The sequence below is a fragment of the Lineus longissimus genome, chromosome 4 (genome assembly GCF_910592395.1).
Source record: "Lineus longissimus chromosome 4, tnLinLong1.2, whole genome shotgun sequence".
In the NCBI taxonomy this organism is placed as follows: domain Eukaryota; kingdom Metazoa; phylum Nemertea; class Pilidiophora; order Heteronemertea; family Lineidae; genus Lineus; species Lineus longissimus.
In genome coordinates, this window is record NC_088311.1 from 7,454,359 (window position 1) to 7,472,429 (window position 18,071).

At 39.9% G+C, this 18,071-nt stretch overlaps 1 protein-coding gene across 2 annotated transcripts in view; it reads right to left on the bottom strand.

Annotated features, from left to right (window-relative positions):
- Nucleotides 1–18,071, bottom strand: part of LOC135486085 (zinc finger SWIM domain-containing protein 4-like) — a 49,028-nt gene extending 30,957 nt beyond the window's left edge. For both annotated transcript variants that reach the window (XM_064768593.1, XM_064768592.1), the window contains exons 1-2: nt 17,693–18,071; nt 6,502–6,592 (exon numbers count right to left, since the gene is read on the bottom strand). In XM_064768593.1, coding sequence (XP_064624663.1) covers nt 6,502–6,592; nt 17,693–18,062 — 461 coding nt within the window. In that variant the 5' untranslated portion in view covers nt 18,063–18,071. The remainder of the gene's footprint in view (nt 1–6,501; nt 6,593–17,692) is intronic.

Here is an 18,071-nt window from a genome sequence, read left to right on the forward strand (position 1 = left end):
TGCAGCTTGCCCCCGGATTCACCTCAGCCATAAACATAGCATGATCACAAAGCTGCCTGGATTAGCAGTTCCATCTCTTTTGCCAGCACACTTTTTACAAATTTCTAAGGAAGGGGATAAAGGGCAGTAACTTTGGGTGAGGTGACAATAAATCCTTGAATTCAGATGGATGAAAAGGGACACAATGTGATGAATTGCATCCATGTTTGGACAGAATGATCCCCGGTGAAAAAAAGTTTATCTTTGGGAAAATGGGCGTCAAGCATTGTCACCATTGTGAAGGGTTGGTCTTCAGTAGCGGCGTGTAACCAGCAGGGGATGAACATGACAGTGACAGTATGGAGACAAGAAAAACACGACATCTTGATTTTATTCTGAAATGTCACCAAACTCATTTCATTTCTTACTTTGGCTAGGTAGCTTTGTAGGTTTTTATTTTTTACAGAGCAACAACCTATTAGACAACATAGTACACAGTTCATTGGCCTCCAAGATCTCTAAGTACAAGCAAAGGCCGGCAATCCACTGTTTTTGCTTCAAGAAAGCCGACAATACAAAAACAGAATTTCATGGGATTTTCATTATCTGTCACATACCACGCTTAGTCTATGCTTTCAATAGTATGAGCCCCCTAACCACAAGTCACAATCACCAACTTCCTGTGTTGTCTCCAACATGTATCCTGGTCTTGAACAGATAAGACACCTTCATGAAATTTTTAATCCATTTTCCCTTCAGGATGTGCTCGCACTGGTCCTATGCCAGTATTTTTGCCTGACAATGGCACCTGAGAGTGGATCCCAGGTAAAAGTTGCTTGCCAGAGAAAATGACCTGAGGATCCAATGCCGGATATAATGGTGATTCTAGTGACATTCAATGTTGCATCCATAACAGCTCACCATCCCTTCCGATATCTAAAATCTATCTATCACCTCCAAACATCTCTAAACAATAAGCAATATTGATGGAGTCTTTCTTTAAAAGATCATAATGCCACCATGCTGTTTGTTGCCTTACCATGGTACCAGTCCCTGTAACAGACTCCAGGGCATATTGCCCGTTCAATATTCCTTTTAATAAGTACAAACTATGGTTTCCAACGCATATAGGAAAATTTGAAAAGAATAAAGTCTTGCTTCGAGATTAAAATATATTGTAATTAGTTTCACGCTTTTATTCACGCTTTTATTTTGGACACCCTGAGGTTCTACGCATAGAAATCTTGCCTTTATTACGATAGATCTTTCATCTCGTTTTACTTTACATGTGACGTTGTTTGATTATGCTCTTTCAACCAATATACATAATAGATGTTATCGATATGCACCCAGCTCCATCTGTGAATACATAAACACTCAATTTGAATGATTGAAAATTGGAAAACTCGGGGATAATCAGCGTGTGTATGAAATGAATATCGACATCAATGGTTTCTTAAAATACATCATAATGTATTGAATCCTGCCTTCTAATTATGGTGCCTTTGAAATGCATTATGCACATCGGGCTGAAATTCGAGGAAGTGTATATGATATGCAGATTCAGATGGCGTGGCTTCTGCATGGTAAAGGGGCGCAGACAGGAGCTAGGGTGTCTGATGTGTGGTCTACAGGTTACCAATATGCACAGTAGAGGGAACTGAGTCATGTTTTGTCAAGTGATAAAATACTCCTTATAGAAGCCTGAACAGTGGCAAATGTACTATGAGATTGTACAGACACCTAATGGTGACATTTTCTAACTTATCTGATCCTTTTGGTTTTTGCCTAAGTCTCCCTTTACATGTAGTCTTCATGTAGACTGTGACTGTTGGGCTCGGATGAGCTGCTACTACTCAAAGCCTGCCGGTGGCAAGGCCCCCAAATGACTGGTGGAACACGAGCTCTCCCAATCACCAGCTTGGCAAACTGTCCCGAGGACATATAAAAGATTCCCCTTCAGGTTTACTAAATAGATTTATGACAACATTAGCACCTTGCCCAAGGGTGGAGTAGAATACGGTTAGGGGGTACGTTATAATCAGAGAATGGCCTATGGAAATACGGGCCCCTTTGGCAAATCCCCTCTTTAAAAGTCCGCCTACGACCCTTTTATATGCGCAAGGGTAGGATCATGCAAATGCTTCTGGCTTGCAAGAGAGAAGAAATCTGTTCACGTTTTTCAAACAACATGAAGTGATAAACCAGTTGAATTTGGAACCCTTCGCCACGGAATACTGTCAGCGAGTGGGTCTAAACGAGATATCCAAAGCAGAAAGGAAGGATGAGGCCATTTGAATTGTCATCAGTACCATCCGAAGCTGAGTAGGCCCTGAGCTGAAGGGGTCAGTGGCAAACTCATGAGGACTCTAACAGCCAACCAATAACACAGCTATCAAGAACTGCGGACAATTTCTCCGCCAAGAAACTGTTCTGACAAACTCAACTTGCACTCTGAATTTGATCTTTCCTGAGTGATGCTTCTAGCATCACCCTAGGAGACTCCAAAGTAGAGGTCTACCTTGGGGCCATCCTGTTGTAATTTCAACGGATTTCCCTTGGGCCATCCCACTAACATTACTCAAGATGTCCTCTGGTGCTTTCGTCTAAAACCGGCAGAACCCTACGGATATCTTTCTTCTGCGTCATTTAGGAGGTATTTGTATGACAAGGGGGAATGGTGGACTATGAGTGGGGTTAGTCTCGGGTTAGGAAGACCCTGTGGACATCTTGTGTGCACGCAATTGTGTGGGAAAAGGTACACACGAGGGACTGGGGACGATTGGTAACAATTATTTTCTTGAACACAGATACTGATCAACGATGGAGATTTAAACGCAGCAATCACGGTCAGATAGTGCTGCATTAGTTCCAAGCTGGTCAAGATGAGATATTTTTACCAGAACAATGTTTTGAGAGGAAACAAGTGACACCTCCACAACAAACATCATCTGAGCACTGCTTATGGTGAACAGTCAACAGGACTACATCAGTACATGTATTACATTGGTAGAGCATAGCACACAGATGAGTTCCAGCCAAAAACATCTTCTGAGGAATACGATTCTCCGGTAGAAACCTCTACTTGGTGAACATCCAGAAGTACTAGCATGCCAGAAGTGAACAGCAGCCTGATGCGTTCTAAGCCAAAAACATCATCTGAGCACTACAATTCTTCAGTAGAAACCTCTACGATAGTGGACATTCAGCAGTTACGTGTAGCGGCCAGATGTGTTCTAAGTCAATTTGTCCTTCAAGCCTTCTCCTACATCTGTTATCAAGCCTAAAGACAAAATGCCTAAATCATTCCACACACTGGATCGTGGACAAAGAACAAATGACATGTTTTTATCTCGTGCACACCCTGTACATGTAATCAGATACAGCCGCAGCAGACTGGTCAGAGCCCAGACTGCCCCAACCCCTTGTTAGCAGAATCAGTGATCACCTTCGCTTCTTCACCGAAGGGTGTAGCCAACAACTAAACTTGGTTCATAATCGCTCTAATTAAGGTTTATTATCTAAACCTTATGATTCGCATAACAAAGATGCCTATAGTCTGTTTTTCATAATGTCTTGAGGCACCCGGAAGACTATAGCGTGGACAGGGTAACAACAATAGTCAATCAGGATGAACGAGACTGGGTTTCACGCCTTGGGCAAGACAGATAAATACATCGGTCACACGATTTCCTTACGATACAGATTCTGTGTAGTGTGTAGTTAGACATGTTAGAGTTTAAAGACTAGCACATGAAAATTGATCAGGAATATATTAAAAAGAAGCTACCAGGGGATGAATATCAAAGGTATCTTGTTCAATGTGTTTCTCAAAGTTAATTGTGTTGTATTTTGATATTGGCAACTACATCATTATGACTCTGTTAACAATTGATCCAGCAAAACGAAACAAAAACCAAATACATGCAGAATGCCTTTAGAACAGTAATAACGATTATAGTTTTTATGATATGAAATATTCTTGTTGTTACTACCTAATGTCCGTATAACTATACTGCTAACCACAAAATTTGCGCCTCTATTATTTTTGCAATTCGCAAACATTTCTGAAAAAATATAAATTAAATGGTGGGGGCTGATTTGGATCCAGGGAAGAACAGAACTTGTACCATCCATAATACCTCAGATTTCTTTTCATCGTTCCCGCTTGAAGGGAAATGTTTAGATGGTACGACTATCACAACCATCATTGCATTGAGCAAAAGCATTAAAATAACATTCTCCTTTCCATCCAAGAGACAACAAAGAACCTCTGATCCCTCCATTACAAATTTTTTTGACTCCTTTCTGAAGGTAAGTTCATTCTAATAGGATGAAGCCATCCCAGTTGTGTTAGTATACCCCTTCAGGACATAGGGTCACGAAAAATATGTGATAAGGTGGGCGAGGTCTTCTACCCAAGTTTTTTCTTAACATATCCTTTTGTACATTGTAGAAAAACTGCGACTTCTTTAACGACAAGATGTCTAGATAAAAACAGCCGACCAAATATAAGGGCTAAATGATTAAGAAGCTGTAGAATTAAGAAAACCTGTGCCAGCATGTCTATCGAATGAAATATTTTTTGACCTGATCTATGGAACCGAGAAGGGGTTTGCAGGCAAGGTAGGCCGACATGCTTGCTTTGCACTTGAATCAGGTATGAAACATCCTTCCTGGGTACAGGCAGGCTAGGCACAGAGGGAAAAATTGTGCAAGATGGTAAAGAAGCATCAACTTATAGTACACCTAACTTTATTTACTTACTGATTTCACGATGGATGACGATAGGGAGCCATGATGCATTTCACATTTTCACTTTTGAGGAAGAAAAGCTTAAATTCCATTGGATATTTTAAGTGTTGTGAAAGATGTCAGAATAACTTCTAAAAGATGTGTGTTCCGAAATACAAATATTGTACAGCTTATGTTGACTCTATTATTATTTTTTGCAATGAATATATATGACAGCTTTGAGTGTAGTGCTACTGTCGTCATCATAATGTTTGGATTTCTATTAGTATTTTCCGCATCTTTTGACAAGTTATGGAGTAACCTATGAGAATCTCCTTACAGTTGATGAACTATACAACTAACATGACATCGTGACATTTCTTGAAAGAGGGTCAAAAAGAAAAAAATATCTTGAAGGTATTGGGTACAATGGTCGAGTTGATGACGACAGTTGATAGTCAAATGAATGACATCAGAGAAAAAGCTTTTTCTTATTTTGGACATTGTTGAGAATCTTCTGAAGCAATGAAAAAGGGAGGCAATGGCTGACCTCTGCCCTAAAGCAATACCGCCAGCATCCACCAAGGGTGACAAGGAGATATTTCATTTGCAGTCACTAACTCCAGAGTACTGTGATCAGCGACATTCATTTGGCAAGAAAGAATGGATCTAGAACCATTTGCATAAATGACTGATTGTCGTCTGCTAGCCTGCAGCCACCAATACAGATCAGTCTCTAGCCACCAATACTCATCAATATGTACATAGCTCTCGGTATAAGCAGTGTACACACATTCAGCTGAGTCACACAGCTCCGCTATATGCTCGACAGAGCTATATATCGCGAACGATCACTGTAACATTAGCGTTCATAGTCCCGCTGTATCAGTGACCAGGTAAACTCGTCCAATATAGACTGCTTCACAACGAAACAATAGAATTTAGCATTATTCAGTTTGTGTGACTTGGGCATCATCAATTTTAATCATCCATCCACACGGGATACACCGGCCGGCACCGTTCGCGTTTTATCGCTGAAAACGCTGCAATTGAGTTTGAATGGGAACGCTGGATTTGGGTCCAAGTATCAGGCCAGGCCGTATGGGGGATAGCTATTGCTATTCATGATTAATCAAGTGTATAACGCTGACTTGCAGAACCATTTGCGCGGAATAAACGACAAAACATTTGGCTGCTATTGGTGTTCATGAGCCACTACACTATGAACTGGAGCAGATATCAGATGTAAGGGGTCTGGACCTGCATAGTAAAGTGCAAACGAAGGCAGCACGGTAAACATATTGATATTTTGGTGTGAATGGATTACTGGGTAGAATTAAAGTACCTTTGTAATTTGCACCATTACATTCTGGCATATTATGATTTCGATTCCAGACACTGACACATTGTTTGTGATCTTGGGCAAGACACTTTTCAACAGCCTCATCCTTTGAATGTACTAGCATATACCCATGGAGCGGGCAAAGTTGAAATGTAATATACATTAGTTAAATGGGCACGATGATTGAACTACATTAAATTTCTAACGTTACCGAAGTTTTATTAAAGGTTAAACACGAAATGAACTGCATTTAGGGACTTATTGCTGCTATCTACAACGATCACTAATTCTTGTCAGAGCACCTGCGATGACAACGGCGAACCATCGATTTTTGTTGCGGATTGTAGAGACAAAAATTGCTTGTCTGCAGCGAGCTTTTATAGCAAACACAGAAGAAGGAGGGATTGGTCAAAAGTAAACTTCAGAATTTGCACTAGGAGACTTACCTATCAAAACTAATGGAGACTCTAAATATCCGTTCTGGCTGTGAATATATAGGATTGGCAGGTTCAGTCACTGTTCCACTAAGATGGAAGCCTAAAAAGAGAAAACATGGCAACTGTTATACAATCCTCAAGACAATTTTCAATACCAGAACTTTGACAATAGTATGGTACCTAATTTTTTTTGTAATGCGTGTTGAAAACTCAGTGGGGGACAAATAACACGTGGCAAGGTTGTCATAAGTTCAACCTGAACATAATCATGTGTCAAGGATGGGAATGGGGATGGTCCCAGTGTTAAGGGCCAAAGGGATATATATAAACGCCAATTAAATGATAAATATGGGCAGTATCCCATAGACAGGTTCTGGGTTGCAGTCAGGAACAAGAGGCCCAAGGACCTGGCACTCAGCTGAAATTTGACATCTGAAATATGAAAGTGACATGGCCACAAGGCTTATTGCACTACTCGTCAGCTAAGCTAAAAATTGTAGATCAGTAATCATGCAGTTTGACTACACTAATTTATGAAAACAAAATAATTTCTGATGGCGGCAATTATGCCAGAACAGCCAAATTAAATCCGGCTACATGTAGTTTATCAAGGACCAAAGGAGTGCTTAAGTTTAAACAGCAAACATTTGTATAATTTTCATATTCTTTATAGATCCTCAGCTTCAAAACAGGAACCTGCTTGTTCCGGTAAACTATGGTAAATTGTCGATGTTCACAATAAAAAGAGTAATTGCATTAGATCATCTTATGAACAACTTTCTCTGTAATTATCACAATTTACCAACCTTCGAACTCATTATCCCTCACGAATATTATCACTTATTTACACCTAAACATATGCAGACCCCCCCCTGAACCCCCTCACCTACACACCTCGGCCCCCACACAGAGTGCTAAGAGTGAAACGGCTGTTATGCCATGAGATAACACAAGTTGGACGTCACTTTTCAGCTAAAGGTAATCATTTGAAGAATTTAATGTGAAATTCAGAAAATCATTCAAATCGAATAGAGCAGACTTATTGGACTTCCATGACAGATCTGATAAGTAAAGAATCCAGCACAACCTTGAAAGAAGTTAATACACCAATGCATTCTCCAGTAACCACACCCTTTTGGTAATTTGTGGTGAACGCTGATTATACGTCAAGTACCTTTGGCTACTGCTCCACGCAATGTATTACAAGACCATTCACTTATGAATACATAAAGAATTTTTCGCACCACTCCATAGTTAATGTAAGGTAGAATGGGGTAATTGTAGCCCCAGTTTAGTTGTAGCCCCTGCCTATGATGTTGATTGATATTCCCATGCATCAAACATTGCAGGGGCTACAAATAAACCGGGGCTACAATTACCCCATTCTACCCTATCATTTATTCATCTGTCAAAATGTCATGCCAATTTCTCTAGGACTAGGAGAAGGGGTTTAAATCCACTTAGAATTTCTCTATGTACAAATGCACAGAGGAATTTTGCACCGTGATGGAGACCCGTTATATTGTGAAACATGACGAAAAACCGACAGTCACAACCTCAAACCTTCCTTTTCACATATTGGTAAAGGATTTTAATATTGCTATTAGAAGCCAAGAATCTCTTTCCAATTTGTGAAAGAATGTCACAAATGCCAGAAAGAAGAGAAGCCTTTCCGAGCACATTGTTGAGGCATCATCTCCAATATGAAACAGATTTCTCAGAAGATAATTCTGATGTCAAAACCACTGGGACAGAAGTGCTGGATGTCAGAGCTATTCAGGTGGACAACAAGACCTCTAAATCAAATACAGATAATTCTATTGGCAGCCCATGATCCCTTTTTCTCACGAAGACTCGAGACTTGGTACTGGCGCATTTTGTAAAGGCTCATAACGTGTGTAATTGGTGCCAGAGGCGCAGAGCTTTGTTCCTGAAACAGTCACTGGCTTGAATAGATTACTCTGGCGCAGATTCCTAATGTTATTCCCTCAACATCGCCTGTTCTCCACTGAAAATCATCGAGCGTCGGATAATTAGAGGAAAATTCGCCCCTCTGATTGGTAATCACTGTCACTTATTTCTTTAGGCACAGCCAATTTATAAGGTTTCTTAGGGACTGGCTTCTATTCTACCTTTAGATGATAACAAGATTGGAAGAAAATAGATCGTCTTCTGATATTGAGACGACGCAGAAGGTATGGATGCTTTAGAAGAGAAGGTCGTGACGACGCAGAAACAATGCGAGGAGGGTTGCTAATGCCAAGGTGGAAAAAAACTCGAAAAAAAGCTATTGGTGACTATTGGGTTCAACCTTTTAGAAATGAATACTTTCCTACAATGTCAGATGTTCCCTTTTCTTGGTCAAAGGAAGACAGTTAAAAAAGTGACAGATCAGGACCTGACTAAATAGTTTGAAGCAAGCTTATTTTCTGAACGAGAAAGTAACTCAAACACGATGCAGGTGCAATCTGAGGCAAAAAACAGGCAGTGAAAATCAATAACCTCAGTCAAGAGCATCTTCCACAACAATGTGCTAAAGGAAATAACAAAAGTCCTTTCAAGATATAACGTAAGGACTGATTGTTGCTCGGAGACACTGTGAGCTTCTCTGCGATGGATAAGATGATCTCCCACTACCTACTCCCATGTACATGTACAACTATTCACCCCCTGCGCAGCTACATGTATGCATTTCGGTCCAATTTATGATGAAGAGACTTCTATGAGTTCTCAATAAAACTGATCTAAAACGTGTGTGCTGCAACTGAAGATAGCCACCCTGGAGAAAGGGGAGACCGTCTAGCCATTAGGAAACTTGGCTACACTCACTTCCATTTTGGCTCAATTTAGCATGACACGAAAGGAATGACCTTTTCATTTTTAGAAGAACCAGGATACCAGTCCAATCACTGAAGAAAATGTAGATACATTTCGATTTAATCATGGAGACACGCTTTACAGTTACACTTGCTCCAGTCGGATCCTTATCTGCCCGAGGCGAGACCACCATGCTGTCTCCAGCGCCACGTGGACGCGACAACAGACATTTCAATCGGCACACCCCTAACCAATGAAGCACACGCTGGCGGATGTCTATTCACTCCCAAACAATACATAGCACCTCCCAAAGTTTTGTGGAGGACCCCTGACTAAATAGAGGGTCATGTGCCACGCTGAAGGTTTAAACACTAGAGTTTGCATGACTTGCGCAAAGTGCACCACAGGCAAACCTGATTTTGTTTTACATGTGAGTGTATTCGCTTCATTTGTACTGTTGAGCTGTTCCGATTCATCAGGACAAGTAGATAGTCCTGTCCTCTCATCTTCATACTCCTTGACCTTGACCTAGGAGATTAAAGAATCTGTCACGTTAGGCAAGGAACTCACACAAGCCAAGGTCATAGGGCCAAGGTCAAGAGTCGTTCTACTGGGCATGTCACTTGACATGTCCTACGATGCAGCCTCCCTACATCTTCATATACTAGCACTGGAGCTGAATTATGAAAGCCAATTTCAAAAAGACGCCTATCTAGCATCAGACTAGAATTTGAATAAGAAGCCCATTGTCAGTGGACATTAAGTTCAGGTTTAATTACCCTGTGTGGAGCAATGATGATCGATTTTCAGGTTTTATGTTTTCTTCGCATCGTAATATTGAACTGGATGCGGGAACGCTGACGTCTCATCAATGAAGATAATACCATTAGAACACAGCTGTCTAGCAACTCATTCCAAGAATGAGATTTATTTTGCGTTGCTTGGCAACAAAGCCCTAAAGTTATCCCAGAATTTAGCCATTTCCCTTTGCCTTCTTAAATTTTCCATGCGTGTCTACATCTATCCAGTTCACCTATCAATTCTGCGCGATTCCGTGTGCTCATACTGTGTTGGATGTCACTACATATTGAGCCGTCACTGGCTGATAGCTGCTATGGCCTCCTAGGAATCTTTGTTCTATGGAAGAGCCTCAGGGCGCTATTCCAGTAATACTTCACTTTATTGAGCTAGCCATCTGTATGCTAGTTTTTCAGCCAATGTGCATTTCATGTACGGTTGGTCAATATCTAAATGGACAGCACTGGTATGGGTTCGTACAGGGTCAATGGGAGGTAAAGCTTGAGAATAAGGAGACACAAATACTACTGCAACAACAAACTAAACTCTTCCTTTGAAAGAACTGTCTGACAAGATCTGCTCATAGGCATAAGATTGTGGCGGAGTTTGGCAGACAATGTGCATCACACCCCCACAGGATCAAGTGTTGACCATTTTTAAAGTTGTTTCTTTAAAGGCAGAACTGGTCTGCTCAGTCCTACTACACAAGCTCACAATCATCTTACACATCATCAGCTCTTTCAACATAGGATATGGGGTCTAGACAAATGCCCCCCACCATCACTCACACTTGTCATCATCAGGTTCTGGCGGACCCGCAGGCTTCAGCTTCCAACCACTTACCCCATCGCCCTCCTATATCTTCTATCCCTCACCATCTTTCTCCTACGAAAGAGGCAGAAATCATGAAGAAGTACTGTAACCAAATCCCAACAAAGAAGACATTTCCACTTTGCAGCCTGACATCTTATCACGGTACTATTTACATAACCGATTGCCTTTCTATCAAATTTTTCCCTTGTTCTCCTCAACTTGACATGAACTGATGGTAAATTTTGGAGAGAATGGCTTCTTTCCTCAGCAAGAGGTTCATTGTGTTACAATGCCAATCCACGAGAACCTGCCTGGATTGATTGCACACGACTTGAGTTTCACAGTGAAAAGAAACCTGGTTTGTCAAGTCACAACTGTGCAAGAGCAAACTGAAACAGGCACAGCTTTGAGTGAAAGACTAATTTGATAAGAAACTTTGCCACAGTGGTAAATCTTTTCATTCTGATGACCAGAGTTCTTCCTCAGATATCAAATCGATCAAACATCAGCCTTTCAGCAAAATGCAGCATGCAGTACACAGTCATGACAGCACTTTTAGTAAATTGATGCTTTTGCTGACATACATCAGAATAGTTTTTGTCATTTTTTCTCAAAAATCACAATGTAGAAATGCAAGTACTTCGTAAAAATTCGTAAAATTGTACAAATTGTATGTATTCTATACTGGCATTGACTAGGTATCAATTCTCAGAAATTCCACATTAACATGTCATTCCAGTTGAGATTTTTTTGTAATGACCGTTATTCTAATCAATGAAGTTTTGAATTGCCATCGGCATATTGATTTCATGATATAGGATTGCTTGTTTCTGAATTTTGTGAGACAAAGTATAATCGCAACCTGGGAAAGATGTTGTCACTAGCATATGGCCAAGCTAAAATACAGTGCTAAAATACCATTCACAATTGAACCTGAGCGACATTGGTCTCCACTTACAAGCCTATGTACATGTAGCTCTGGGATACCAGTATGTACACATGCCATGGTAAATGCTCTCATGTTGACCATAAGGTCTAATTGCTATGAGAATCAAGAGTTTCAGAGACATCCCCAAGGGAACCACAATTCAAACTGATGAATGGCATCATCATGTAAGATATGCTTTACTCTGACATGAACTAGGAAAACTGGGGTGCTTTGATGATCTGGGTACATACAAGATTACATGAGACATTCACATACTCCATCCATATTTGGATCCTTAAACATTTTCTCATTCATTGAGTTTCAAGGAAAATAATGTAATAATATGATAACTTTCAAATGAAAAGAGCAAGATGCTATTCTCGTATTCACCATCAACCTATCCATACAATATGAGCTACACTCATACCGCTCACATCAATCAAATGTCTCCCATTTTATGCCTGTGATTTTAAGCCATACTAACTTGTGTGGTACAAGCTTCCAACCGCTGTTTCTAAATATTGCTGATATTACCAGACTGTTTAATAGTCTACTGGATAAGTTATCAAAAGGTTCAGATCCCATTCAATAAGCATAATGATGGATGTGGAAACCATTTGATTTTCATCACTCCAGGCACAGATCATTTTCATCCATGACAAGGGTCTCTATATTGTGGTACACGATATTCAATTACATTCAATAGTACGATGTACTGTTCGAACCATTGTTTATACACCACCATACATGTATTGTTGGGCTAACATACACCCGTACATAAGATGGAATCAAAAATCCTGCCAACTTCTGTGATGATAAATGTAAATGACTTATATTTCCACACATAACTTTCATTACATGCATCTGCACACTCTACTTTTTTGTAACATGCCCCAGGTCTCCTCAATGATGAAAATTCAAGTTCTCACAAGCTGTGGGAATTCAACATCTGCATGACCTGAAGGATTGTTGACAGAATTCAGATATTTAAAATCTTTACCAAACCCTTGAAAAATCCATTTTCGTCATATTCTTCAAATGAAATAAGATGAATTTGCATTGGCCAGAAGTATCATTCAGAAACTTAGCAGTCGACAGATGGTGTAATACTTTGCAGATTGTGTCCAAGTGCTCGTCTCTTGAAAAAAACTAACAAATTTTAATGCATATAATCAGGAGGAATGATTACAGCACAGCACAAATTCTGTTATGAATCAGCATCAATTGCCAGTGTTCATTTCCAAATGCACCATTTACCGAGAGAGGATCAGAACCTTTTCCCCAAAGCATCTCAGTTTTCTCAGCTTCATACTCTAATACACTGATGACACCACCAAGAGCATTCTTGATAACTCATAATCATACAAATGCACATTGTAATGGCCTAGCCCCTCCTATTACTGTTTTACTTTGCACAGAGCTGGCAAAGCCTTGGGGAACTGTGACAGAAATTGAACAGAGCCATATTTTATATTTGCAGAACATGCCCTCTAGTAGCCATTAGTTGCTAAGAACCTTTTTCAGATTTATCCCTTAATGGCAGCACGAACTGGAACACAAGGATTCGTTAGATGTGCTCTGAAGAACACAGTTGTCAAGGATTATGGGTCGATCTGAAACAGATAACATTTTATCACTTGTGATTGCAGATGTGAAAGAATAGAAGCAACTAGTACCACAAAGCAAGGAAGCCATGTTTCTTTGCATCGTCACACTGTCTTTTACAAACTAAATTGCAAACTAAATCACTGAAAGGAATTGGATGAAAGGAAGACGGGCTTTTAGACTGTGGCTGGCTGTCGACCAGCATTGGTGATCAATAGACATGCAGAGAAAATCTTCCCCCAAGACATACATGCAGTTGCCGAGGATGGAGAGAACATACACATGATATAGAATATACAGTGCACACTGGTGGAGGAACGAGCACCACTTCACCGAGACAAGGAGACGAAGCCTTTCTACTCAATGGGTGCTGGATATGGATGCTTCTCAAAAATGACTCGAACGTTGGTAGAGGACTTGCCTGACATTCGGATCTTGCAAAATGGTAGCTATCAGGTTGGTACACCAGAGTATGACAGAGAGACTTCTTGTTCGAGCCAAGGAAGACTTTCCACCACAAATGCCACAAATGTTTGCTACATTTGCCACTGATCTGAATAGATGATTATGGATTCTCGATAAATGTTGAGCAATGACCTTGCCAACATGAAGGTCACCTTCAAAGCCTTGTCAACCTCAGGGGAAACCAAAGTCAAATAACTTTTTGGAGATATCGTGACACAAGATATGAAACAATAAGATCTGAAAGATTTTCATGTTCATGTGTCAGCAAAGCATACATCACATGCCTGGGCAAAAGAAACTCTGAAAGAATAGGTGTATTAAAGGCTATTTGATTGGCCTACTGACTGACAATGAACTTCACTTTACTAAGACATTCCTATCATTGTTATAAACAAGACCTTACTTTGTTCATAACGATTATGGTATCACTATTCAAAGACATACTTTGCTATATCAAAAGCCTGGTTATGTTCAATAAAACATGATTAAGTCATTATGGACATACTACATATTTCTTGATATATCGCATAGGCATGATGAATGTATAGGAAGGATATGAAAACAGCTATTGGCCATAATGACCAAGTATTCAGTATATCAAACACCACTGAGTTTCTATTTATGAATATCTATCCCAAGTCCTTAGAATATCAGATCAAAGTCGGTATAAAGGTGGATCAGATGAAGTAAGGGCATACAATACAAAGGAGAAAAGCCCATCAACTTTTTTAAGTTACTGGTTTTATACTGAATAACACTACACAGTATGCGTAGGGGACCAGGGATTGTGCAGGAAAGGGTGTAATCGCACAGTTCTATTGCTGTTAGCATGTAGCTAGGATTATGGTCTAACTGCACTAGCTGCTGGCAATACATGATGACATCCTCTCCGCTTTTACCAAGACAAAGGATCCCTTATTAAAATATAAACTACATAACATAAGGAAGAGGTTGGCAAGACTTGTGTGGGTGTAAGCCTACACAGATTAATGTTTCTCAGCTAGGGGTATGTTGAAGATTATGAAGTTTTATAGCAACTGAGATTGCATGAGAAGCCATGTGGAATGGGGAATAACAACGCAATCCATCCCAGAAAGTCATCATCCTCAGCCGGGCTATCCCTCTGCAGGACCTCAGGTGAAGATCTGCAGAAGGGAAAGAACTGCATGGCTTTAAAATGAACTTACATAAACTAGTCAGATTGCCAAACAAAACTAAAGCCTTCTTAGTTATTCCACATTGCACTACCTATGCATTACAAGGTCCTTATCTGAATCTTCTTAAGCAGAATTTCAAAAACGCCGAGCTCTCACTCTCGGTAACAGCCTTGAAACTATAGAAATGCATCTACACTCTACAGGAGAAAAATACTGCTTACAATGTAGAAGTATTAAAAGGAGCTTTCTCGTGCTATAGCGGCCGCATTCAATAACCATAGCTGTGCAATACACAGCCAGCATATCGAACAGAGAATAAAAGGTATTGCGGACCATATTGAATACATCATTCATAAAGGCTGGCACAAGAAGGGTTTTCAACCCATAGATTGATCAGTAAACCAATATGCCCACATATTGAATCATAGCAAAATCTATGAAATATGCATGCACCATTATTTCAGGAATAATACTCGATCCACAGCTGCTACTACATAAAAACAGACTATAGATTAGCCTATCAATGTATGTTAGCATCTGCTGCTTCCATATTTGGAAAAGGCATTGCCCTTTTACCACTGCATTCATGGCATTTTCTTGTAGTAGCAACTAGCAACTGCTCTTCAAAATGCTTCATCTAATTGTCACTTTTAACGGAACCAATAATTAATAACGTTGGTGAAACAATGGGCTAATCATCATTCAACACACCTGTTTCGTGTATACATTTGTATATTTAGTCATAAGATACTGGGAATTTTGAGATCCTTACAATTATGAACATGTATGTATACATGTAGGTAATACCACCCCAAACCCCCTGATAAGCTGACACAGGACTATTTCACAAAAGGACATAACAAGCATTTGAACAGGGTATCCATCCTGCTGCTGACCACTAAAAGGCCTGAAACAATGGCACAGAGTTTACAAAAGAGGGCCACATTTACACCTTTTAGAAAAGGTTGCCAGACAAAAAGGACTGGTTCATTTCAATTGGCAGAATTATCTAATTCTAATGCCACAAAGAACCTCCACAATATGACACTACCTCTTCATCTAACCATTCAAACACCCCTTTTTCAACACAACCAGCTTTCTCCAAAATTGAAAGGGAAGTCTATTCCAGGCTCAGGTGATCTTCTCTTTCAATTGCCATTTAAAATGGACCTAAAAATGTCAATTTAATTGTTAGCTTTTCACACAATTTGGAAAGAAGACATTTGGACATTGTCCTGGAGGAACAATCCCTCTGTCATAGTCACAGTTGCAAATAATGACCACTTCTTCCTCGACAGTGGACTATCCCTCAACAGTCACTGAATGTAAATACCTTGGCTTTCTTCATTTACAATAGATATTTATCTTTATTTACAGATATCTTTTATGAACGAATAATGGCAGGATAAGTTTAGATGATGTAAACAGAGAACAGAGAAGGTATTGAATTGAATTGAATTGGTTGGGTCAATTAACCCTTGAAACTTGATTTAAGGTGAAATCTAAAAAATTTAATTTTAAGGTCTCAGACATGGACCAAAATAAAGAACTTGATAATAAGTGTTATATTCTATTTGTAAATCATTTTCAGTAAGTCCTCATCTCACATGTATCTCATCACCTTTTATGTACACGTACAAGACCTACATGTACAGTGAAACATCCCTTAGCGGACACCTCTCTAGTAAGGACAACCTCTCTATTAAGAACACTAGTTTTGGTCCCAAATTGGTTGTTTCCATTCAATGTGAATTGACCTATCTAATCAGGACACCTCCCTATTAAGGACAGCATTTGTCAGTCCCGAGGGTGTCCTTAATAGAGGTTCTACTATATTTCAATATACTCACAATATTTTTGCCCCCTCTCTCAAGCTGCGCTGGAAAGTGGATAAGCCCCTCCCCCGTATAGAACTTAGCTGTAATTCCCTTTAAAATAAGTTTTTCTAGCGTAACTCTATTACATCTTTCGGTTACATTCAGTAGTAATTATGCGTGGATAAAGTTAAAGATTAGAAGAAAGACACACCATCCCTGCCCATATTTGCCCTCCCTCCTGTCCGCTTTCTATCTACTTCATTATGTGTATTCCCATCCCAGAGATGTATGCAGATACATTGTATACACATCCCGGATCTTCGATTTCTGCAGGATTGTAAATAGCAAAAGCTGGGAACATTATGAAGTCCCCTTCAGGATCTTTCTGAAAAGAATTAATTCAATACATAACAGTGGCGGCAGTATGAATAGTAGGCCAGGCAAAATATCAAGCATTCAATAAATGAATAAACAGGCTCTATAAATATACGCCCTCATGCAATGGACAATATAAATCGAAGCATTATTCTTTTGTTTTGCATTTTACAGGAAATTTGAGCCTTTCAGTGGATAGTCTGAAAAGATATACACGGTAAATTATGTGTCTAAGGTTACAGAACATAACACATATCTTTTAGTGAGCATTTTTTGGATGGGGATGGGATATTTTCACAACCAGCTGATAGTTGGATACAAATGACCTCAAAGCACATTGGTCGATTCCATTCTCATTTTGAGGGGGTTGCAGCAACTAAACCCGGAAATGACTGAAAAGAAAACAAGCAAATTCGCATCCTTACCTATTTGTAAAGCGTCAGCCACTGCACCACTTTCTAATAATTTGACTCCTTGATGAAATGGCAATTTTTGTTTGTCGTTATTCCCTTCTTTTGGAGTGTTTGTGAAACTAGAGTACATGCATATGTCCCTCTCATTGCGTGGAAATGACCAGAACACTATCCGACTTTGTACGGGCTCCGGGATCCGATCGAATTGCTCCTCTACTTTCTGAAATGGTATATTTTCCGCCACAACTTTTGCTGCTATATCAAGCAGGGACTCTGGATTCTTATTCCCGCATACTTTCCTATCTTTTAGATTGAATTTTGAGTCAAATCCACGTCCATAAACCCCAGACGGAGCACAACACAGTCTCTTCGCCGCCGCCATTGGGAAACA